This window comes from Ictidomys tridecemlineatus, chromosome 2 (assembly GCF_052094955.1).
Source record: "Ictidomys tridecemlineatus isolate mIctTri1 chromosome 2, mIctTri1.hap1, whole genome shotgun sequence".
NCBI lineage: Eukaryota > Metazoa > Chordata > Mammalia > Rodentia > Sciuridae > Ictidomys > Ictidomys tridecemlineatus.
In genome coordinates this window covers 23,074,025-23,091,106 of record NC_135478.1, presented here as the reverse complement: position 1 = coordinate 23,091,106, position 17,082 = coordinate 23,074,025, and the positions used below count along the sequence as shown (strand labels likewise).

The 17,082-nt window shown below is 41.2% G+C and overlaps 1 protein-coding gene and 2 non-coding genes across 3 annotated transcripts; all 3 read left to right on the top strand.

Moving 5' to 3' along the window:
* Positions 1 to 52: 52 nt before the first annotated feature.
* Rpsa (ribosomal protein SA) lies at positions 53 to 4,468 on the top strand. Its single transcript, XM_005317401.5, has 7 exons — positions 53 to 150; positions 1,070 to 1,236; positions 2,029 to 2,147; positions 3,003 to 3,248; positions 3,623 to 3,751; positions 3,862 to 4,027; positions 4,286 to 4,468. The coding sequence occupies exons 2-7, from the start codon at positions 1,104 to 1,106 to the stop codon at positions 4,378 to 4,380; spliced, it is 888 nt and encodes a 295-aa protein (XP_005317458.2). The 5' UTR covers positions 53 to 150; positions 1,070 to 1,103; the 3' UTR covers positions 4,381 to 4,468.
* LOC120892091 (small nucleolar RNA SNORA62/SNORA6 family) lies at positions 1,725 to 1,874 on the top strand. Its single transcript, XR_005736753.1, has one exon. It is a non-coding gene; the product is annotated as a small nucleolar RNA SNORA62/SNORA6 family (small nucleolar RNA).
* On the top strand, positions 3,302 to 3,450 carry LOC120892092 (small nucleolar RNA SNORA62/SNORA6 family). The gene has a single exon (XR_005736754.1). It is a non-coding gene; the product is annotated as a small nucleolar RNA SNORA62/SNORA6 family (small nucleolar RNA).
* Positions 4,469 to 17,082: the final 12,614 nt, after the last annotated feature.

Sequence of the window (17,082 nt, the reverse complement as noted above, 5' to 3'; positions counted from 1 at the left end):
GTCGCGTCCCAGCGTCGCGCCGCTCCGCCCCGCCCTCCTTCCGCTTGATTTTCTTTGCCATTGGTTGATGATAGGCTATATAAGAACGTCATTTCCGGCAGCCTGTCCTTTCCGCGCTACCCAGGAGGGATCCATACGGCGTTGTTCTTGGTGCGTTTTTTTGGGGGGTGCCTCGCGCTTCCTTAATCAGCCTGAACCAGTTTCCTATGCAGATGAAGGGCGCGAAAACTAAAATGAAGGCCCGTGGGGCCTGGGCCGCCTTCCGTCGGCGTGCTCTGCCTCAGGCCTGCGGCCCACACGTGGCTCGGCTCCCGGGCCGAGGTAGGGATCATGGCGTGAGTGGGCTGGGTCCCTTCGCGCCCCAACGGCAGTAAACCGAGACCCAAGAGGCGATCTACACCACCTGCTTGGCTGTTGTGTTTTCTGTTAGCGCCTTGCGGGTCAGGAGTTAAAATTCTTAGCAAGGATTTCGGAAACTAGTGATGGCTTGGGGAAGTAAATTTCTAAACTTAGGGTTACAACCTTCTGGGGGGGGGGAACCTGTTAAGCTGGCATATGCTCAATCATGGCGGCTCTTTTCACATCTAGTTACCTTTGTTCGTAACTTAGCTTTATACTTGTGTACCTTGAGAATCGTTAAATTTAGTTCGCTGGTTTTTAAATTACCTTGGTATTTTGTGATTCATGCTACTTTACAAGATTTGATATGCTGGGCGTGGTGGCTCACACCTGCAAATCCAGCGCCTCCAATGACTGAGGCAAGAGAATTGCAAGTGAGTTTCTAACTCAAAAAGGACAGGGTAGATAACTGAGTGGTGAGCGCCTCTGGGTTCAATTACCGGTACCAAAAAAGAGTTAATTTGCTGTAACTCTTAGTATGCTATGAGTCTGTTAATTTTCTGTCTTGTTCTTTCACTACCTTGTAAGCTCAATACCTGACACTGTAGAAGATGAAATTTGGTTGCATTTAAACTTGAAGTTTAAATGGAGCCACCCCTATTGCTGGTATAGATAGAAAGCATTCCTCTTTCACTTCATTCACACTAGATTGTTAACATTTTTCTTTCAGATTCCCGTCGTAACTTTAAAGGGAAACTGTCACAATGTCCGGAGCCCTTGATGTCCTGCAAATGAAGGAGGAGGATGTCCTCAAATTCCTTGCAGCAGGAACCCACTTAGGTGGCACCAACCTTGATTTCCAGATGGAACAGTATATCTACAAAAGGAAAAGCGATGGTCAGTTACTGCTTTAATTTTTTGTTATTTTAGCTGTAAGTACAAATTTTGACTATGCCTTCTCATGGATAGTACTAAGGGTTTTGGTGGTGGTGGCGAGAAAATATTTTTGAATTCTAGAGGGAAAACTATTGATATCTTAGGTTTGGGGATTTGAAAAGATGTGAAATGTCAAGTACCTTATTTCCTATATTTCCTCCTACTTAAAGGTTTATTTAACTGAATTCTAAGAAGAAAGTACAGCAAAGGGTGGGGATAAGCAACTTTGCTTGGAAACAGAGAAAAGATAGGTTATGGTAACAACCTGGAGTAAAAGATTTAAGCTTGCGAGTGCAGTGTTGTAACTGAGATATAGAATGAGTATGTTATCAATGCAGATAGAAAAGGAAGAGTGGCTAGAGGGCCTGGAAGTGGGTAAGAACTTAGAGAGGAGCCCAGGGGTCCAAAGATTTCTACAGAAGAAGAGAAAGAAAAAGATGGACTTTGCCAGTGCACACTATTAAAGCTCAGGGTGGAGGCCAGTCTTGGCCAGTGAACTTCTGAGTGTCGGAAGTGTGCTACATCAATGGCAGGATTTTCGCTAACACCAGTAGAGTTTATCTCTATGACTGGAGTTGATAGTACTCACTGCCACATACACTCACATTTATCAAAGAATGTGCCATTTGCCTAGCCAGTTCACATGTTTTTAAAAGATCCATCTGGGGGTTTAGCTCTGGTGGAGTGTATATTTAATCTTACTCCAGGCTGTGGATTTAATCCCTAGTACAAAAAAAAAATGTTCTCATCTAGGCATCTACATCATAAATCTGAAGAGGACCTGGGAGAAGCTTCTGCTGGCAGCTCGTGCCATTGTTGCCATTGAAAACCCTGCTGACGTCAGTGTCATATCCTCTAGGAATACTGGCCAGGTATGTGCAATGTGCTTAGTTTTTATGGAAACAAAATAGACAATTATTTCTGGAAGTTCTTTAAGGATTTTATACACTCCAAATATTTACAGATTTGAGTTATTCCTATAGAACGAACTAAGGGACTGCTCTTGCTTGTTTCAGCAAAAATTTACCAAGCATATCTAGCCTGGTCCTGACATGCTAGATCTGTGGGATATGGCAGAAAAATAAATCTGGGACTGGTTACTGATCCCTGGGCTGACCACTAGCCTCTTACAGAAACATGTCATCTGTCTACCATTGCTTTGTGTAACATAGACTCTCCTGTGCTATGTAGACGTTGCCATTTCATGCAGGTAATAGTCTCTGGAGGAGAATAAGAAAGAGGGTAAAGAAAGGTGGTAATGTACTTTTCTTTACATTGGGTAACTGACTAAATTTGACCAGACCTCAGAAATGTTTATTAGGTTCCAAACTGTTCTGTTAGGTGTATGCATTTCTCATAGCTAGTTCCTTTAAGCGAGTAACTTAAAGGCATGTGAATACCTTATCCAAGTCACTGACAAAGTGATTTACTTGGTATTTGAAACCAGGCAGTATAGTCCAGAAGTAGTGGAGGAAGTGAGGTTGAGTGGGAAGAGCATTTCAGGTAGGACATGTAAGGAAGGACCTGAAAAGACTTTTTACTTAACCCAGAATTGTTAGATGCTTTTACGAAAGGGTGATGCTTTCTTTCATTTTTAAGAAAAGGATGTTTTGAAGCTCCCAACTAAATGGGCTGGTTTATGTGACTACAGAATTGACGGATGATGTGTGGTATTATGAAACCATCCCTGGAGTACTTATTGCTAATTCTTCCTTTAATTCTAACAGCGGGCTGTGCTTAAGTTTGCTGCTGCCACTGGAGCCACCCCTATTGCTGGCCGCTTCACTCCTGGAACCTTCACTAACCAGATCCAGGCAGCTTTCCGGGAGCCACGTCTTCTGGTGGTTACTGATCCCAGGGCTGACCACCAGCCTCTTACAGAAGCATCCTATGTCAATCTGCCTACCATTGCTTTGTGTAACACAGACTCTCCTCTGCGCTATGTGGACATTGCCATTCCATGCAACAACAAGGTAACAACTTTACAGTTTGTAAATGAATACTGTAGAAAAGAATTGGAAATTCCTATGCACATTGTTAGAGCTTGGAGTTGAGGCCATTAACTGGCTGATGAACTCGCAAGTGTAGGTAGTGTGCTACATGAGGGGCAAGTTTTTCGCTAACACTCCATTCTGACCTAGTGAGTGGAGTTTGATAGTAATCCTTGCTACAAGTAAACTGTTAATGTATAACAGCAAAGAGAGATATATTTGGAAAGCAGCCTGTGTTTTCTTAATAACTTTTGGTACCAAGGGGCCTAAATGATATGGGCCAGGTAAGGTGAACAGGGAATTGCTTGCTATTTGGGGTTGAATAGATGTCAACTAATAACCCAGCATACTTGCAGGGAGCTCATTCTGTGGGTCTGATGTGGTGGATGCTGGCCCGTGAAGTTCTGCGCATGCGTGGCACCATTTCCCGTGAGCACCCATGGGAGGTTATGCCTGATCTATACTTCTACAGAGATCCTGAAGAGGTAAGCTTCTTCCGCAAAAGGTTGTCACGTGAGCATTGGGCTACGTTGGTGTATGCTTCTTGGAAACTAAATATGTTGGTTCTTCTAAACTTCAATATGTATATTACCAGATTGAAAAGGAAGAGCAGGCTGCTGCTGAAAAAGCTGTGACCAAGGAGGAATTTCAGGGTGAATGGACTGCTCCAGCTCCTGAGTTCACTGCTACTCAACCTGAGGTTGCAGACTGGTCTGAAGGTGTGCAGGTGCCCTCTGTGCCTATCCAGCAGTTCCCTACTGGTATGTATCCAGGGAACTTTTAAATTTTTAATCTCAGGAAATTATGTTAGCATTAAGAGGTTTTTAATTAGTGTGCTTATCTACAAATAACCTTGCTGTTGAATTCAAGTGTTTTTGGAATGTTAGCCTTAGTCTTTGTCTTTGGTATATTGTGTGAAAGAAGGCCATGAGTATCTGATAGATGGGTTGTTGGGCAGAGTGGGGATAGTAGTACTTTTCGGGACAGAGCTAATGGCTTTTTGGTATTTTTCTTAACAGAAGACTGGAGTGCCCAGCCAGCCACTGAAGACTGGTCTGCAGCTCCCACTGCTCAGGCCACTGAGTGGGTAGGAACAACCACCGAGTGGTCTTGAATTGTTCTGCAGTCACACATTAATAAGCAAGGTGGAAATAAGGAGAATAAGCACCAATTTACGGAGAATAAACAACCAATTTCTAAAAGTTTTGTCTATTTCAGTTTAATTCTAGATCAAAGTGTTTAAGATTCTCTTAACACCTTTTGCTGGGAGTTTTTCTGAATTTTCTATTACAAGAAACGTGTCCTGAAAGTGGACTTCCACTATCATTTATATTGGTGAAATTTTTGAGAACCAAGATAGTAAAGTTTTCACTTACCTTGCTGTTTACAATTTGTGCAGCTTGTGCCCAAGTGACTGGCATCTGCATACCTGTGTTGGGCAAACTTGGGGGTTAGTCTTACTGCTGAAATCCATGAAGGGGCCATGATCTTCCCAACACTGAGACATTTCCTTTCACCTCAGCAGTTTGCCTACAGGCTGTGGTGGGGAATGTTTGTATTATGTTTCTTGTCCATTTCTATATTCATATGTTGTCTTCTTGAGGAATTTATAAAAAACGTTCATGTGACTACATTTCCAGGACCCCTTCTCATGGTGCTGAGGCCATGAGGGAACTGGACCCCTCCATGCATAAGCTCTGCATAACAGATCAGTCTGCTGTATGCCTGGCTGGGGGTTTTAAGTATGAAGGGTGCTCAAATTTGATTTCTGGAACCACATTACCAGTCAAGGAAAGGTAGCCCAAGTACATTGGAGTGGGTGCCAAGCGCTCTACCCAGGATGTGGTATCAGCAAATTATGATTGGAGGTGGTTGACAGCAAGCAGGTTAGGAAAACCCTAGTGTTATGGAAAACACCCTACCAAAGGTGAGACCCCATGTGGTAAGTGACCACACCTCCAGTTTCAACCTCTCTAGCCTTATGTCCCATAGGGACCTAGTGAACTTGAATTTTATGTGTATGCCCTTGTTGGCAGTTGTGTTTGGCATGGAGGAAACTAGGAAATCAAGATGGGAGGTTATATCTTCTTGACTGTTTAGCTGGGTTTAGATTCCCCTGGGGTCTCAAAAGTCTGTCTCCCTTTATCACCAACCACCTACAGATAACTGGCAAGGTGGTCAAGATTCTAGTCAATTCACTTTTCTAGGATCAAGCAACCCCATAGCTGCAGAGCCAGTTCCTTCAAGCCAACCAGCCATTTTTTCCCCCTTGTACTGGGAATTGGGGCTCAGCTCATACTTGCTGGTGGGAATATAAATTGGTGCAGTTTTATGTTATTGAGGAACATTAGCATTGTCACATGTGGGGGCATATATTAAAGAAAGGCATGGCTGTTTGCACTGAGACAAATATACATGAATGCTAATTGAGGGGCTGGGGATATAGCTTAGTTGGTAGAGTACTTGCTTCGTTCGCATGCACAAGGCCCTACTTTCAAACCCCAGCACCACCCCAAAAAAAAAAGATTCTAAATAAGAGGCCCATCTACAATGCTAACTATTGTATACAGGGCCTGGCAACAGTGAACATGAACAATGTACAGCAACACACGGTGACTTGCCTGAATCTTAGAACCTTGGACAAAGGAAGCATTACAGAAAATTATTCATAATATGTGATTCCAATTGAAAAAAGTTAAAAATGGGTAAAGGCAAGCCGTATTCTTTATAGAGATGTCTCCCTTGGTCTCAAATAATTAATGAAATGTCTAATTTTGGGGTAAAAAGCAAAATATTCAACAAAATTCATTCAAAAAACTTAGGAATATGTGGAAGAAAAAATGTTTAAATATCAACTTTACAACATACAAATGTCTCTCATCCCACAGACTATCTTACAATATGCTATTGCCACTACCCCATGGGTGGAATCTATGTCCTCTCCCTGTTAACCTGAGTATAACTTTGTGATTCTCTTAATAAGAGTCAGTGGAAGTTTATGTGATTTCCAAGGGTTAGAGCATAAAAGTGCCATTCCCTTTTGTCTGGATCACTTGGGACATTTCTTCTTGGAAACTGAGCAGAGATCTACATGAAGACCAAAGTCCCCAGTCCCTGGTCAAGATCCCAGCTGAACTCCCTGCCAAGCGTTGGCACTAACTTGCTAAGTGAGTGATGTGTATTGAAAGGGTTGTCCAGTCTCAATTCAAGCCATCTCGGCTGATGCCATGTGGAACACACGCAAGTCATTCCTGTCAAACTGTGTATATTTGTGGGAGAAAAATAAGTGTTGTTGCTTTAATCAATTTAACGTTAGGAGAAGTTTGTTAACTGAAGAATAGATAAGACATGCCTACTGTCACTTTAATCATACCAATGAACTTTATTGGACAATGCAATTGGACAAGAGTAACTAATTATAGAAGCCAACTAGCTTCTCCCCTTAAAATTTACAATAAGCATTATCCATGGTATTATAGAAAAGTAAACTCTCAAGCTTTTGTAATATGACTACTCAACGATACATACTGAAAACTAACCCTGTGTCCTGGGAACATGGGATCTGATGGAGCTAGAAACCTTCCCCATCCTCCAGGACCTTACTCTGTAACTTGGAGAGAGACAGGTATTTGTCAAATGAAGGTGATCAAAAAGGTCACCAAACAGCATTAACGTCATTTGAGATTAAAAATGTAAATTGACTATAGGAAAGATGCCAAGTTCTCATATAATTTTTAAGCTGGCTCCAGAACAAATTTCCAGTGAGAAGTCTTGAAGCATGTTTTGAGCAATGACAGCATTGCTAGTATTCACATGTGAATCCTCTAAAGAGCAATGTTGCTTTGCAAGTATGGTCTCTAATTTAGGGGCCAGTCATGAAATTTTTTTAGTATTTATATTTTAGTTATAGGTAGACACAATGTTTTTATTTGGTGCTGAGGATCAAATCCATTGTCTCACACATATGAGGCAAGTAAGTGCTCTACCTTTGAGCCACAACCCCAGCCCCAGTCATGAAACTTTATCCATATTTCTTAAAACTTTGCTAACAGATTCAACCTGCTTTTGATGTGGATATTCAGGAAGAGACTGCAAGGTTTGGATTGTAAGAAGTGGTTCTCCATGAACTGGAAAGTTGGTCAAGGTAGTATCAGTCCATTTCTGCAAGCAACAGTCAATGCAAATCTGCTATTATCCTGCTAAAATCTGCTATCAGACATAGTCTCCCATACATAACCACTAAAAACTCTGGGAAATGTATTTAAAAGGACTGCTAGAAGATAGTGGAGAAGAACAAAACCAAGTAGTTTCTGGAGGGAAATTGCCCCTTAGAACAGAGTCACTAGGCAAATTTCCTATCTTTTATAGCTTTATCCTTTGGTCAACCTCAGTCCAGCCCAAGTAAGGCAGCTAACCCTGGAGAGAGACTGGTGGTTGAGCAACCAGAAGTAGATTGAGGCAACTTAATAAAAATCACCTTAATCCCCAATCATGAAATTCATATGGAAAAATGAAAGACCCAGAATAGCAAAAGCAATTCTAAGCAGGAAGTGTGAATCAGGAGATATAGCGATACCAGATTTCAAACTGTACTACAGAGCAATAGTGACAAAAACAGCATGGTACTGGTACCAAAACAGGCAGGTGGACCAATGGTACAGAATAGAGGACACAGAAACCAATCCACAAAATTACAACTATCTTATATTTGATAAAGGGGCTAAAAGCATGCAATGGAGGAAGGGTAGCATCTTCAACAAATGGTGCTGAGAAAACTGGAAATCCATATGCAACAAAATGAAACTGAATCCCTTTCTCTCACCATGCACAAAAGTTAACTCAAAATGGATCAAGGAGCTTCTTATCAAATCAGAGACTCTGGATCTGATAGAAGAAAAAGTTGGCTCCGATCTACATATTGTGAGGTTGGCTCCAAATTTCTTAATAGGACACCCATAGCACAAGAGTTAAAAACAAGAATCAACAAATGGGACTTACTCAAACTAAAAAGTTTTTTCTCAGCAAGAGAAACAATAAGAGAGGAAATAGGGAGCCTATATCCTGGGAACAAATCTTTACTCCTCACACTTCAGATAGAGCCCTAATATCCAAAGAACTCAAAAATTTAAACAATAAGAAAACAAATAACCCAATCAACAAATGGGCCAAGGACCTGAACAGACACTTCTCAGAGGAGGATATACAATCAATTATCAAGTACATGAAAAAAAGCTCACCATCTCTAGCAGTTAGAGAAATGCAAATCAAAACTACCCTAAGATACCATCTCACTCCAGTTAAGATTGGCAGCCATTATGAAGTCAAACAACAACGAGTGCTGGCGAGGATGTGGGGAAAAGGGTACACTTGCACATTGCTGGTGGGACTGCAAATTGGCGTGGCCAATTTGGAAAGCAGTATGGAGATTCCTGGGAAAGGTGGGAATGGAACCACCATTTGAGCCAGCTATTGCCCTTCTTGGACTATTCCCTGAAGGCCTTAAAAGAGCATACTATAGGGATACTGCTACATCGATGTTCATAGCAGCACAATTCACAATAGCTAGACTGTGGAAACAACTTAGATGCCCTTCAATAGAAGAATGGATTTAAAAAAATGTGGCATTTATACATAATGGAGTATTACTCAGCACTAAAAAATGACAAAATCATGGAATTTGCGGGGAAATGGATGGCATTAGAGCAGATTATGCTAAGTGAAGCTAGCCAATCCCTAAAAAACAAATGCCAAATGTTTTATTTGATATAAGGAGAGCAACTAAAAACAGAGCAGGGAGGAAGAGCATGAGAAAAAGATTAACATTAAACAGGGACGAGAGGTGGGAGGGAAAGGGAGAGAGAAGGGAAATTGCATGGAAATGGAAGGAGACCCTCATTGTTATACAAAATTACATATAAGAGGATGTGAGGGGAAAGGGAAAGAAACAAGAGAGAGAAATGAATTACAGTAGATGGGGTAGAGAGAGAAGATGGGAGGGGAGGGGAGGGGGGATAGTAGAGGATAGAAAAGATAGCAGAATACAACAGACACTAGTATGGCAATATGTAAAAACGTGGATGTGTAACCGATGTGATTCTGCAATTTGTATTTGGGGTAAAAATGGGAGTTCATAACCCACTTGAATCAAATGTATGAAATATGATATATCAAGAGCTTTGGAATGTTTTGAACAACTAATAAAAAAATCAACTTAATCCCACTAGCACTCATTGCCAATCATATCAAACGAGGAAACAAATCTATCTATGCTCTCACATGTACAAGGATGGTAATGTATACCTGATAGTAAGGATAAAGGACACCTTTGTGAAATGTCCAATCACAGGGTGCAGCATATGGCAGGCACACAATGAATGTGTCCTTCCTTTCTTCTCAGAAACAATAGTACCACTTTCAGAGTTCAGATTTCACATCCCCAAATTCCTCTGTTGGCCCTTGTCTGAGATTTGTATTGTCTAATAAAACTTATAACAAGGATGTCTGTCTCTGGATGATGGTTCCACAACTGCTTTTGACCAGAGAGCCTTCAAATATGAAATCTTAAGGTCCAGATATTGCTAGAAAAAAAGGAGGCATGAAGGAATTTAGGTAGAACAAAGTAGCTTGGTCCTCACTGATTTGGCCATAAGCACATAGCTGTGGGGTGAGAACTTGCTGGGCAGCCAGCAAGGCATTCTGAGCACTCTGTGCTGGTACAGGGAAGATAGCAGTAGGCTAAGTTCTCTCCTAGGAAATCATTTTCTGGAAGAAGGAGATGGTCATATGGGGTTGTGAAAGGTTGACAGTGTTCCCTTTAAGATATAAATCCTAGGCTTTTTTTTTTCTTAATTAAAAAAATTTTTTTAGAAGAGTAAACTCAGGAGCACTGACTACAGAGACAGAATTATAAAATCGATTTCCCCTTAGTTGATTCTTGAATTCAAAATAAAAATGTGAAAAGACCATTTCTCAAGACCTTACCTTGAATGTTCCTCAGCACCATTTTCAGGCTTCAGAAGTTCCTGAGTCCTGCGGATCATCCCCAGAGAAGGTTGGTCCTGTGAGTCAACTGTGGAGTGACTTGAAGCAGAGCACCGATGGAGGAGGAGAAGAGGGCGGGAGGCCGAACTCCCCCATTCTCATTGGGGGCACGTTGTACTAATGACATCCTCCAAAATCCATGAGGAGATCTTCTTAGGCCCACGTCTGGATGGTGCTAAGGGACCCGGGAAAGTTAAGACACTGCCACAACTGCAGATGGAGAAGGAGAATTATTAAAAAGTGTCCTAGGGAACAGCGGGACTAGCCAAACTGAAGATTCTCCTACCACTCCCCCCAAAGATTCCTAGCATTTCCAGGATTTAAAAGATTCTCCAAGTGATTTTCATAAAGGAGATCTGTGTAAAAAATGTTAGACAACACTTCCTTAGAGACCCTACTGGTCTTCCTCTAGGCTTGTGTGCAGAGTGAAGGTCAAGACAGAGAAATGGGGATGGAATGGGGAGAGAACCAAGAAATGGGATCTAAAGCTTTGAGTGGCATATAAGGTTATCTCCTGCTATCAAAATTAACAGCACTTTAGCTCAAGACCTAGGATCAGATGGCAGCATGCCGAGAGCTGGGAGTGCCCAAATGGTCTGTCTCTTAGCTGGGTCTTTTGGGGGGTGTTGGGCCATGTTTTACAGATTTCCAGGAGCAGCAAGAAATTTTCCAGTTTCTTTTTGCATCATTTTTGCTATTGTTCCATTGATCATGGCAACTCACCTTCCCAAACCCAGTAACAGGATTTGAAGTAACCCAAGAGTGTGCATATGGGAAGGGATGAGCAAATACACCCACAGAAAAATGAGAAGACCCCAAAGGGGACCAACCATCAAATAAAAGGGAGTTCCCTAACATGGGTTAGGTAGGTGATCCAGGCCTGAAAGCAGAGACCAGACCTAAGCCACCTAGATCACAGCTCTATCGGGTGTTACCAGAAATCAGAGGTATCAGAAGCCAGGAGTGACCCTGCACAGGTTCTTCACAACCTCTAAAACTGTAGCCTGTGTTCAAACAGGTCGGGAAACAGCCCTAGTATGATGGGAAATTGTGTCCAGTCCAGCATCCCTAAGCTTCTCCTGGGGACACAGAGGTTCGTTGATGGCCCTGTGCAGACGCGGCTTACCACTTGGACTTGGGGACAAGCTGAGCCCCTGGCAGTCCGGATCAGACACACTCCATGAAGGCCCTGGGCCTGCCTTGCGCCCTCGCCCTGTCGCCTGCAAAGGGGCTGAGGCAGCGGGCTGTGCCTGGGGGGCCTGTCTCTCCCTCCTCAGACTGAGCCTTGGCCACCACCTGGCTGAATCTGCAGAAGCCCAGGCAGTTGGGGGCTCCGAGTCGGATTCCTCCCCACCCTGGGTCGCCAGACAGGGTGAAGACCACAGGGCAGGACACCAGTGGGCGGGTGTCCCCACGAGCCTACACCTGGACTCCCAGCTTCTGGTCCCTATTGTCCTGCTCCACCGCCCTCGCAGCAGCGCGTCTGGCTTCCCTCAGGGCTAGAAGACCCGCCCCAATATCCCCCAGCCAGCCCCCAACGGTCACTGGTCAACTCCAACTGCCCTCGCTTTGCCCCAAGGACCCCACCTCCCTCCACCTGACCTCCCAAGGTGCCCTTGGATCACGTGCCCCCCTGCTGGAAGGGGCTGGCGCTGGGAGGGCTCCTTTGGGGGGTTTCAGCAGGCCAGGGGGTTAAATAGGAGCTGACAGGTGTGTGTGTGTGTGTGTGTGTGTGTGTGTGTGTGTGTGTGAGAGAGAGAGAGAGAGAGAGAGAGAGAGAGAGAGAGAGAGAGAGAGAGAGAGAGAGAAGGGATGGGGTTGGGCGGGCATTGAAGCTGAGTGCAACAGGGGTGTGTAATCCCGTGGAGGACCTGGGAAAGGGCCTTAACCTTGAGAGCCTTAGAACTGGAGGCCCGGTGCAGAGAGGTAACGCTGGGGAGGAAAGCAGAGGTGAGATCGTGAGGCCTCGGTGCTCTGATGAAGAGGGTTTGGGGTGCAGTGATGTGAGGGATGTAGGGTCTTGGGGTGAAAACAGGACTGTGGATATGCTTTGTCCTTCGTGGTGGTCTTTCCCTTTATAGCTTCCCAGTATCCACATAGTTGCCCCGAATTCTTTCTGCTACTCCTCAGACTGGCCCCATCTTCTCTATCCCAGGATCAGGGAGTTGAAGGGGTACTTACATCTTGAAAAAAAAAAAATCACTGAAATAGAAGAAAAGGGCTTTGAGATTTCAGCAGGAAGGGCCATTCCTTCATACACCATAAATAAATGGGACTTATAAATCATATAAAAATTCGGGCTTGTTCTGTGGCTCAGAGGTAGTATGTGTGAGACACTGGGTTCAATTCTCAGCACCACATAAAAATAAATAAATGAAATAAACGTCTATCAACAACTAAAAAAGAATTATAGCAAAATTCCCTTGATCATAGAAACATCTCTGATTTCTCCATTTTCCGTTAATATGAGAAAGTGATGGTGGTCAAACTATAGAGAGTGAACTCTTGATCCTGGTTATGCCAATTTAAACCATGTAACTAACATCATTATAATGAATCTCCATTCCAGCATCCTCAGGTTGACAGTGGAAACCTAGATCTGGTCCCCTGGCCTAGGTGGGTGCCATCAAAACCAGAATTATATCTCTGGCTTGCACAGACTAGTTGAATCTACAAATGTATATTTCCTGGCTTTTCTTCCTATAAATTGTAACCTTTTTGGAGAAGTGGGAAGACATAGTAGCTGTCTTCCCAGTTTTGGCCAAACTGCAATTAAACTCATTTTTTTTTTCTATTTATGTCATTCTGTCTTATTTCTGGCACGGGCAGGAGATGGAGTCTAGTTCATTATGTGTATGGTAAATGCATGAATCATTCGCAAATTTTCAGAGTCACTGACAGTGCTAAATTCTCGTGGTAATGATATGTGGCAGTTTCTACAGAGTTGCAGGAAGCTCTCCTGAGCCTTGGCGTTTGTTATGGTTTGGATATGAGGCATCCCCCAAAAGCTCACACGTGAGACAATGCAAGAGGGTTCAGAGGAGAAATTATTGGGTTGTGAGAGTCTTAACCCAATCAGTGAATTAATCCCCTGATGGAGTTAATTGAGTGTTAACTGAAAGGTGTGGATAGAGAAGCTGGGCACTGAGGGCTTTGAGGAATATATTTGTATCTGGCAGTTGGAGTCTCTGTCTCTGTTTTCTGATCATCATGTGAGCTGTTTCCCTCTGCCACACTTTTCTGCCCCACCTTAAGCCCTAAGGAATGGAGCCAGCCTTCTATGGACTAAAACCTCTGAAACTGTGAGCCCCTAAGTAAATTTTTCCTCCCCTAAAATTGTGCTGGTTGGGCCTTTTAATCACAGCAGCAAAAGGTGACTAAAACAGCACCCAAAGTTCTTATTGGTGCCGGGTCATGTAGATGTGGTTGATGTCCACCCACATGGATGATCTTCAGTCTTCTGCTCCCTTTAGTTATCATTAGACTACCTGGTGTGTCTAATCAACAAAGACACTCATAATTTGGCAAGACTCTCCAGGAGCTTAAAGAGCACCCTGCAGAAGCCCAAGGCAAAGGTCAGACTTCTCTTTGGTAAGATTAATTCTTTATTACACAGTTAGTTTAGTTAATGGTAACATATAAATTATTTTCAATTCTGGGGCTAGGGTATAGCTCAGTGGTAGAGCACTTGCCTAGCATATGTGAGGCACTGGGTTTGATCCTCAGCACCACATAAAAATAAACAAATAAAATAAAGGCATTCTGTCCATCTACAACTACAAAAATTTTTTAAAAATTATTTTCAATTCTATATCATTTTCTATTTTTGAATTACTATTTCTATTCTCTTTGTTTTCCTTGCTTCTGTGATTTTTTTCAGATTTCATGTGCTGTATTTGAACTTGAAAAATATTACCAATTCATATATTTTTGTTCACTCTTGTTTAGCACTGTGTACAATGAATTTATTAAAAATTATTATAAATTTGCTTCATTGTTACTGTTTTTCAGGTAATTTGCTGTTGTAGTTTGGAGTTATTCTTTGGTCAAATGTTGTTTAAAAGTACTTTTTATGAGTGTTGAACTTTATTATTTATTTTTATTAACATTGCATTGTCAGTGAATTCTGTATTCCATATTCCTTTTAAATTTTGGAGTTGGTTAAAGTTTTCTTTGTGATATAAGACAAAGTTGAATTTGGGAAATGAACATTTCCAATGTACATGAACATTTGAAAGGAATATTCTAGTAATTAGGGAGTAGAGTTTCATATATAATTAGATAAAATTATTAATTATATTTAAATAATATGCCACTCATTAATTTCTGAGGTTCGACAGAAACAAGCTAAAGTCTTTTTGCTGTTATTAACTTTTTCTGAATTTTTTCTTATATCATATATAGTTCATATATTTAGATGCTATTGTAAATTGGTGAAGAGAGGTTTGTTTTCTTACTACTCAGCTTTAGAAAAGAAGAAAATTCTTGTTTGCAGTGATATGGATGCAATTATAGAACATTGTGTTAAATGAAATAAGCCTGGCACAGAATACTGCATGTTTTCAATTATATGTGAAACTTGAAACAGTCAAACTCATGGAAGCAGAATGGAGTGGTGGCCTCCAGAGGGTGGGTGGGGGAGAAGATGATCAAAGGGTACAAAGCCTCAATGAGGAGGAATAAGAGGTTTTTTGAAATCTACTTCAGAGAATGGCAAATATAGTCAATAACAGTTTATTGTAAATTTCAAAATTGCTAAGAGAGTAAGTTTCAAATCTTCTCACCACAAAGTATTTGAGGTGATGAATATGTTAATTAGCTTGATTTAATTATTCCAGATTATATTCATGAATCATAACATCACTTTGTATCCCATAAATATGTGTGATTATAATTTGTTAATTTTATAATAAAATAAAAAGCAAAAGCAACAAAAAAAGATTTCTATTCTTCTATTTCCACTGTGGAGCTTACAAAGTATTCTCCTTTTCTTTATCTGACATTTTTTCCTTTTAACTCAACTGCATATCAACTTCTTCTTTTATTTTACATGTGTGGCATTTATTTAAAAATTATCTGAGTTTCTTTTTTTATATTAAGTTTCTAGTAAATTTCTTTATTCTTATGTTTCATATAATTTTAAGTTTTTTTAAAAAATACATATTTGTATTTGTATTTATGTCCTTTGATTTTAATGTATAAAAAATTCTTGAGTAAGCCATTTCTACATGCCAGATAATGCAGTGATATGAGGGATGTAGGGTCTTGGGTGATCAGTTTCAGAAATATTAAAATCACCTTGCTATCCAGTTTTTTTTTTTTTTTAAAATACAGAAACACAAAATTAGGATTACTTTATCCATTTGTTCTATTTTTAAAAAGCATTCTTTCATCAGACAAGACACTAAAACAAGCAAAGTGAGTCACAACTACATTCACTTCTGGGCAGTAGTAGTGCTACATTTACAAAAGTTGCGTATTTTGTCATTTGTTGTCATATTTTGTTGCATATTTTAAAATAAAACAAGCAGTCCTTTGAAAGTTTCACTTTATTTGCAAAATAAAAGATTTGTTTGTGTGGCCTTTAAGTTCCTTTTTCTTCAAGGAATCTGTCAAAGACCAACCATAAATTCTCCCAAATGATCCGACAAAAATTAGTGGCTTTATGGAAAAATTTTAAAAAGAGGCAGCCTCTCAGGGTTCCCCAGTGGCTTTTGTTGGTAGCAGGATCTGGGGCAGCATCTTATTCTGTGCATTGCCCTTCCAGGAATGGATCTCTGCTGGAACTTGTTTTACTTCTCCCTGGGCTGTGACTTCCTAATAGGAAAAGGCCCCTAAAAAAATAGCATTATCTTGGAGGTGGGACTGCAGGGGTAAAGGCAGAGATGGTTGAGATCTGAAAAACCTCTGACTGCACCTGGATGGACTCACACACTTGGGAGCTCTCCTTGGTGAGAGCACATCAGGTCAGTGTGGGCTTCCAGTGTTGTAGGGACAGAGGCAGGACACTGAAGATAGAGGGAAACAGTTTTATTTGGCTGCAGCCAGGTTCAGAGGGCACAGCTTTTGCTGTAATCAATTAATTCCCTGGACCCCAAGTTCAAGTAGTTTCAGAACTTTATACCCAGCATGTAAGGGGAGGGGCTTACAAGTTCACAGTTTGCAGAAGTTCATATAAAAGCAGCTTTTTCTTTCACTGTTTTGGGCAAGTTAACCCTTTAAGGACAACACCTGAGAAGGGGAGAGCTTCTTCTCCCCTTTCTTTCTTCTACCATGGAGCCCAACTGGTAACTTTTCTTATCTTAGAAATGTAGACATAATGTAGGCATAAATATTTATTTTAAATGTTTATTTTAAATTGCAGCTGGTCTCACGTGCTGCCAACTTTTAACCATCTATGCTCAATTTATTTGTTTAAAGGCATATATATATATATACAAAAAGTTTAAATCATAGGTTGCCCCTGGTTACTCCTTAGACTCACAATCTGGGACACTTTTTATATTTTCAAGTTAGTAAATCCTCAGAGCATGCCCATTAATTTGGATGGTTGTCTAGAGAAGCAAAAAATCCAAGCTAAATCCAATAAGCCAAAGAGTCGTTTGCAACCACAAGAAGTCTCCACTACCATAAACAGCAAGAGCTGGCTGAACTGAAAATAATGATCTTATAATCAACAAGTTCCACAAAGAATAAAGAAAAACAACATCTAAATTCTTTGAAATTCCAAGCTAGAAAAATATGTCTCAAACACTGAATATTTAAAAGAGGATTT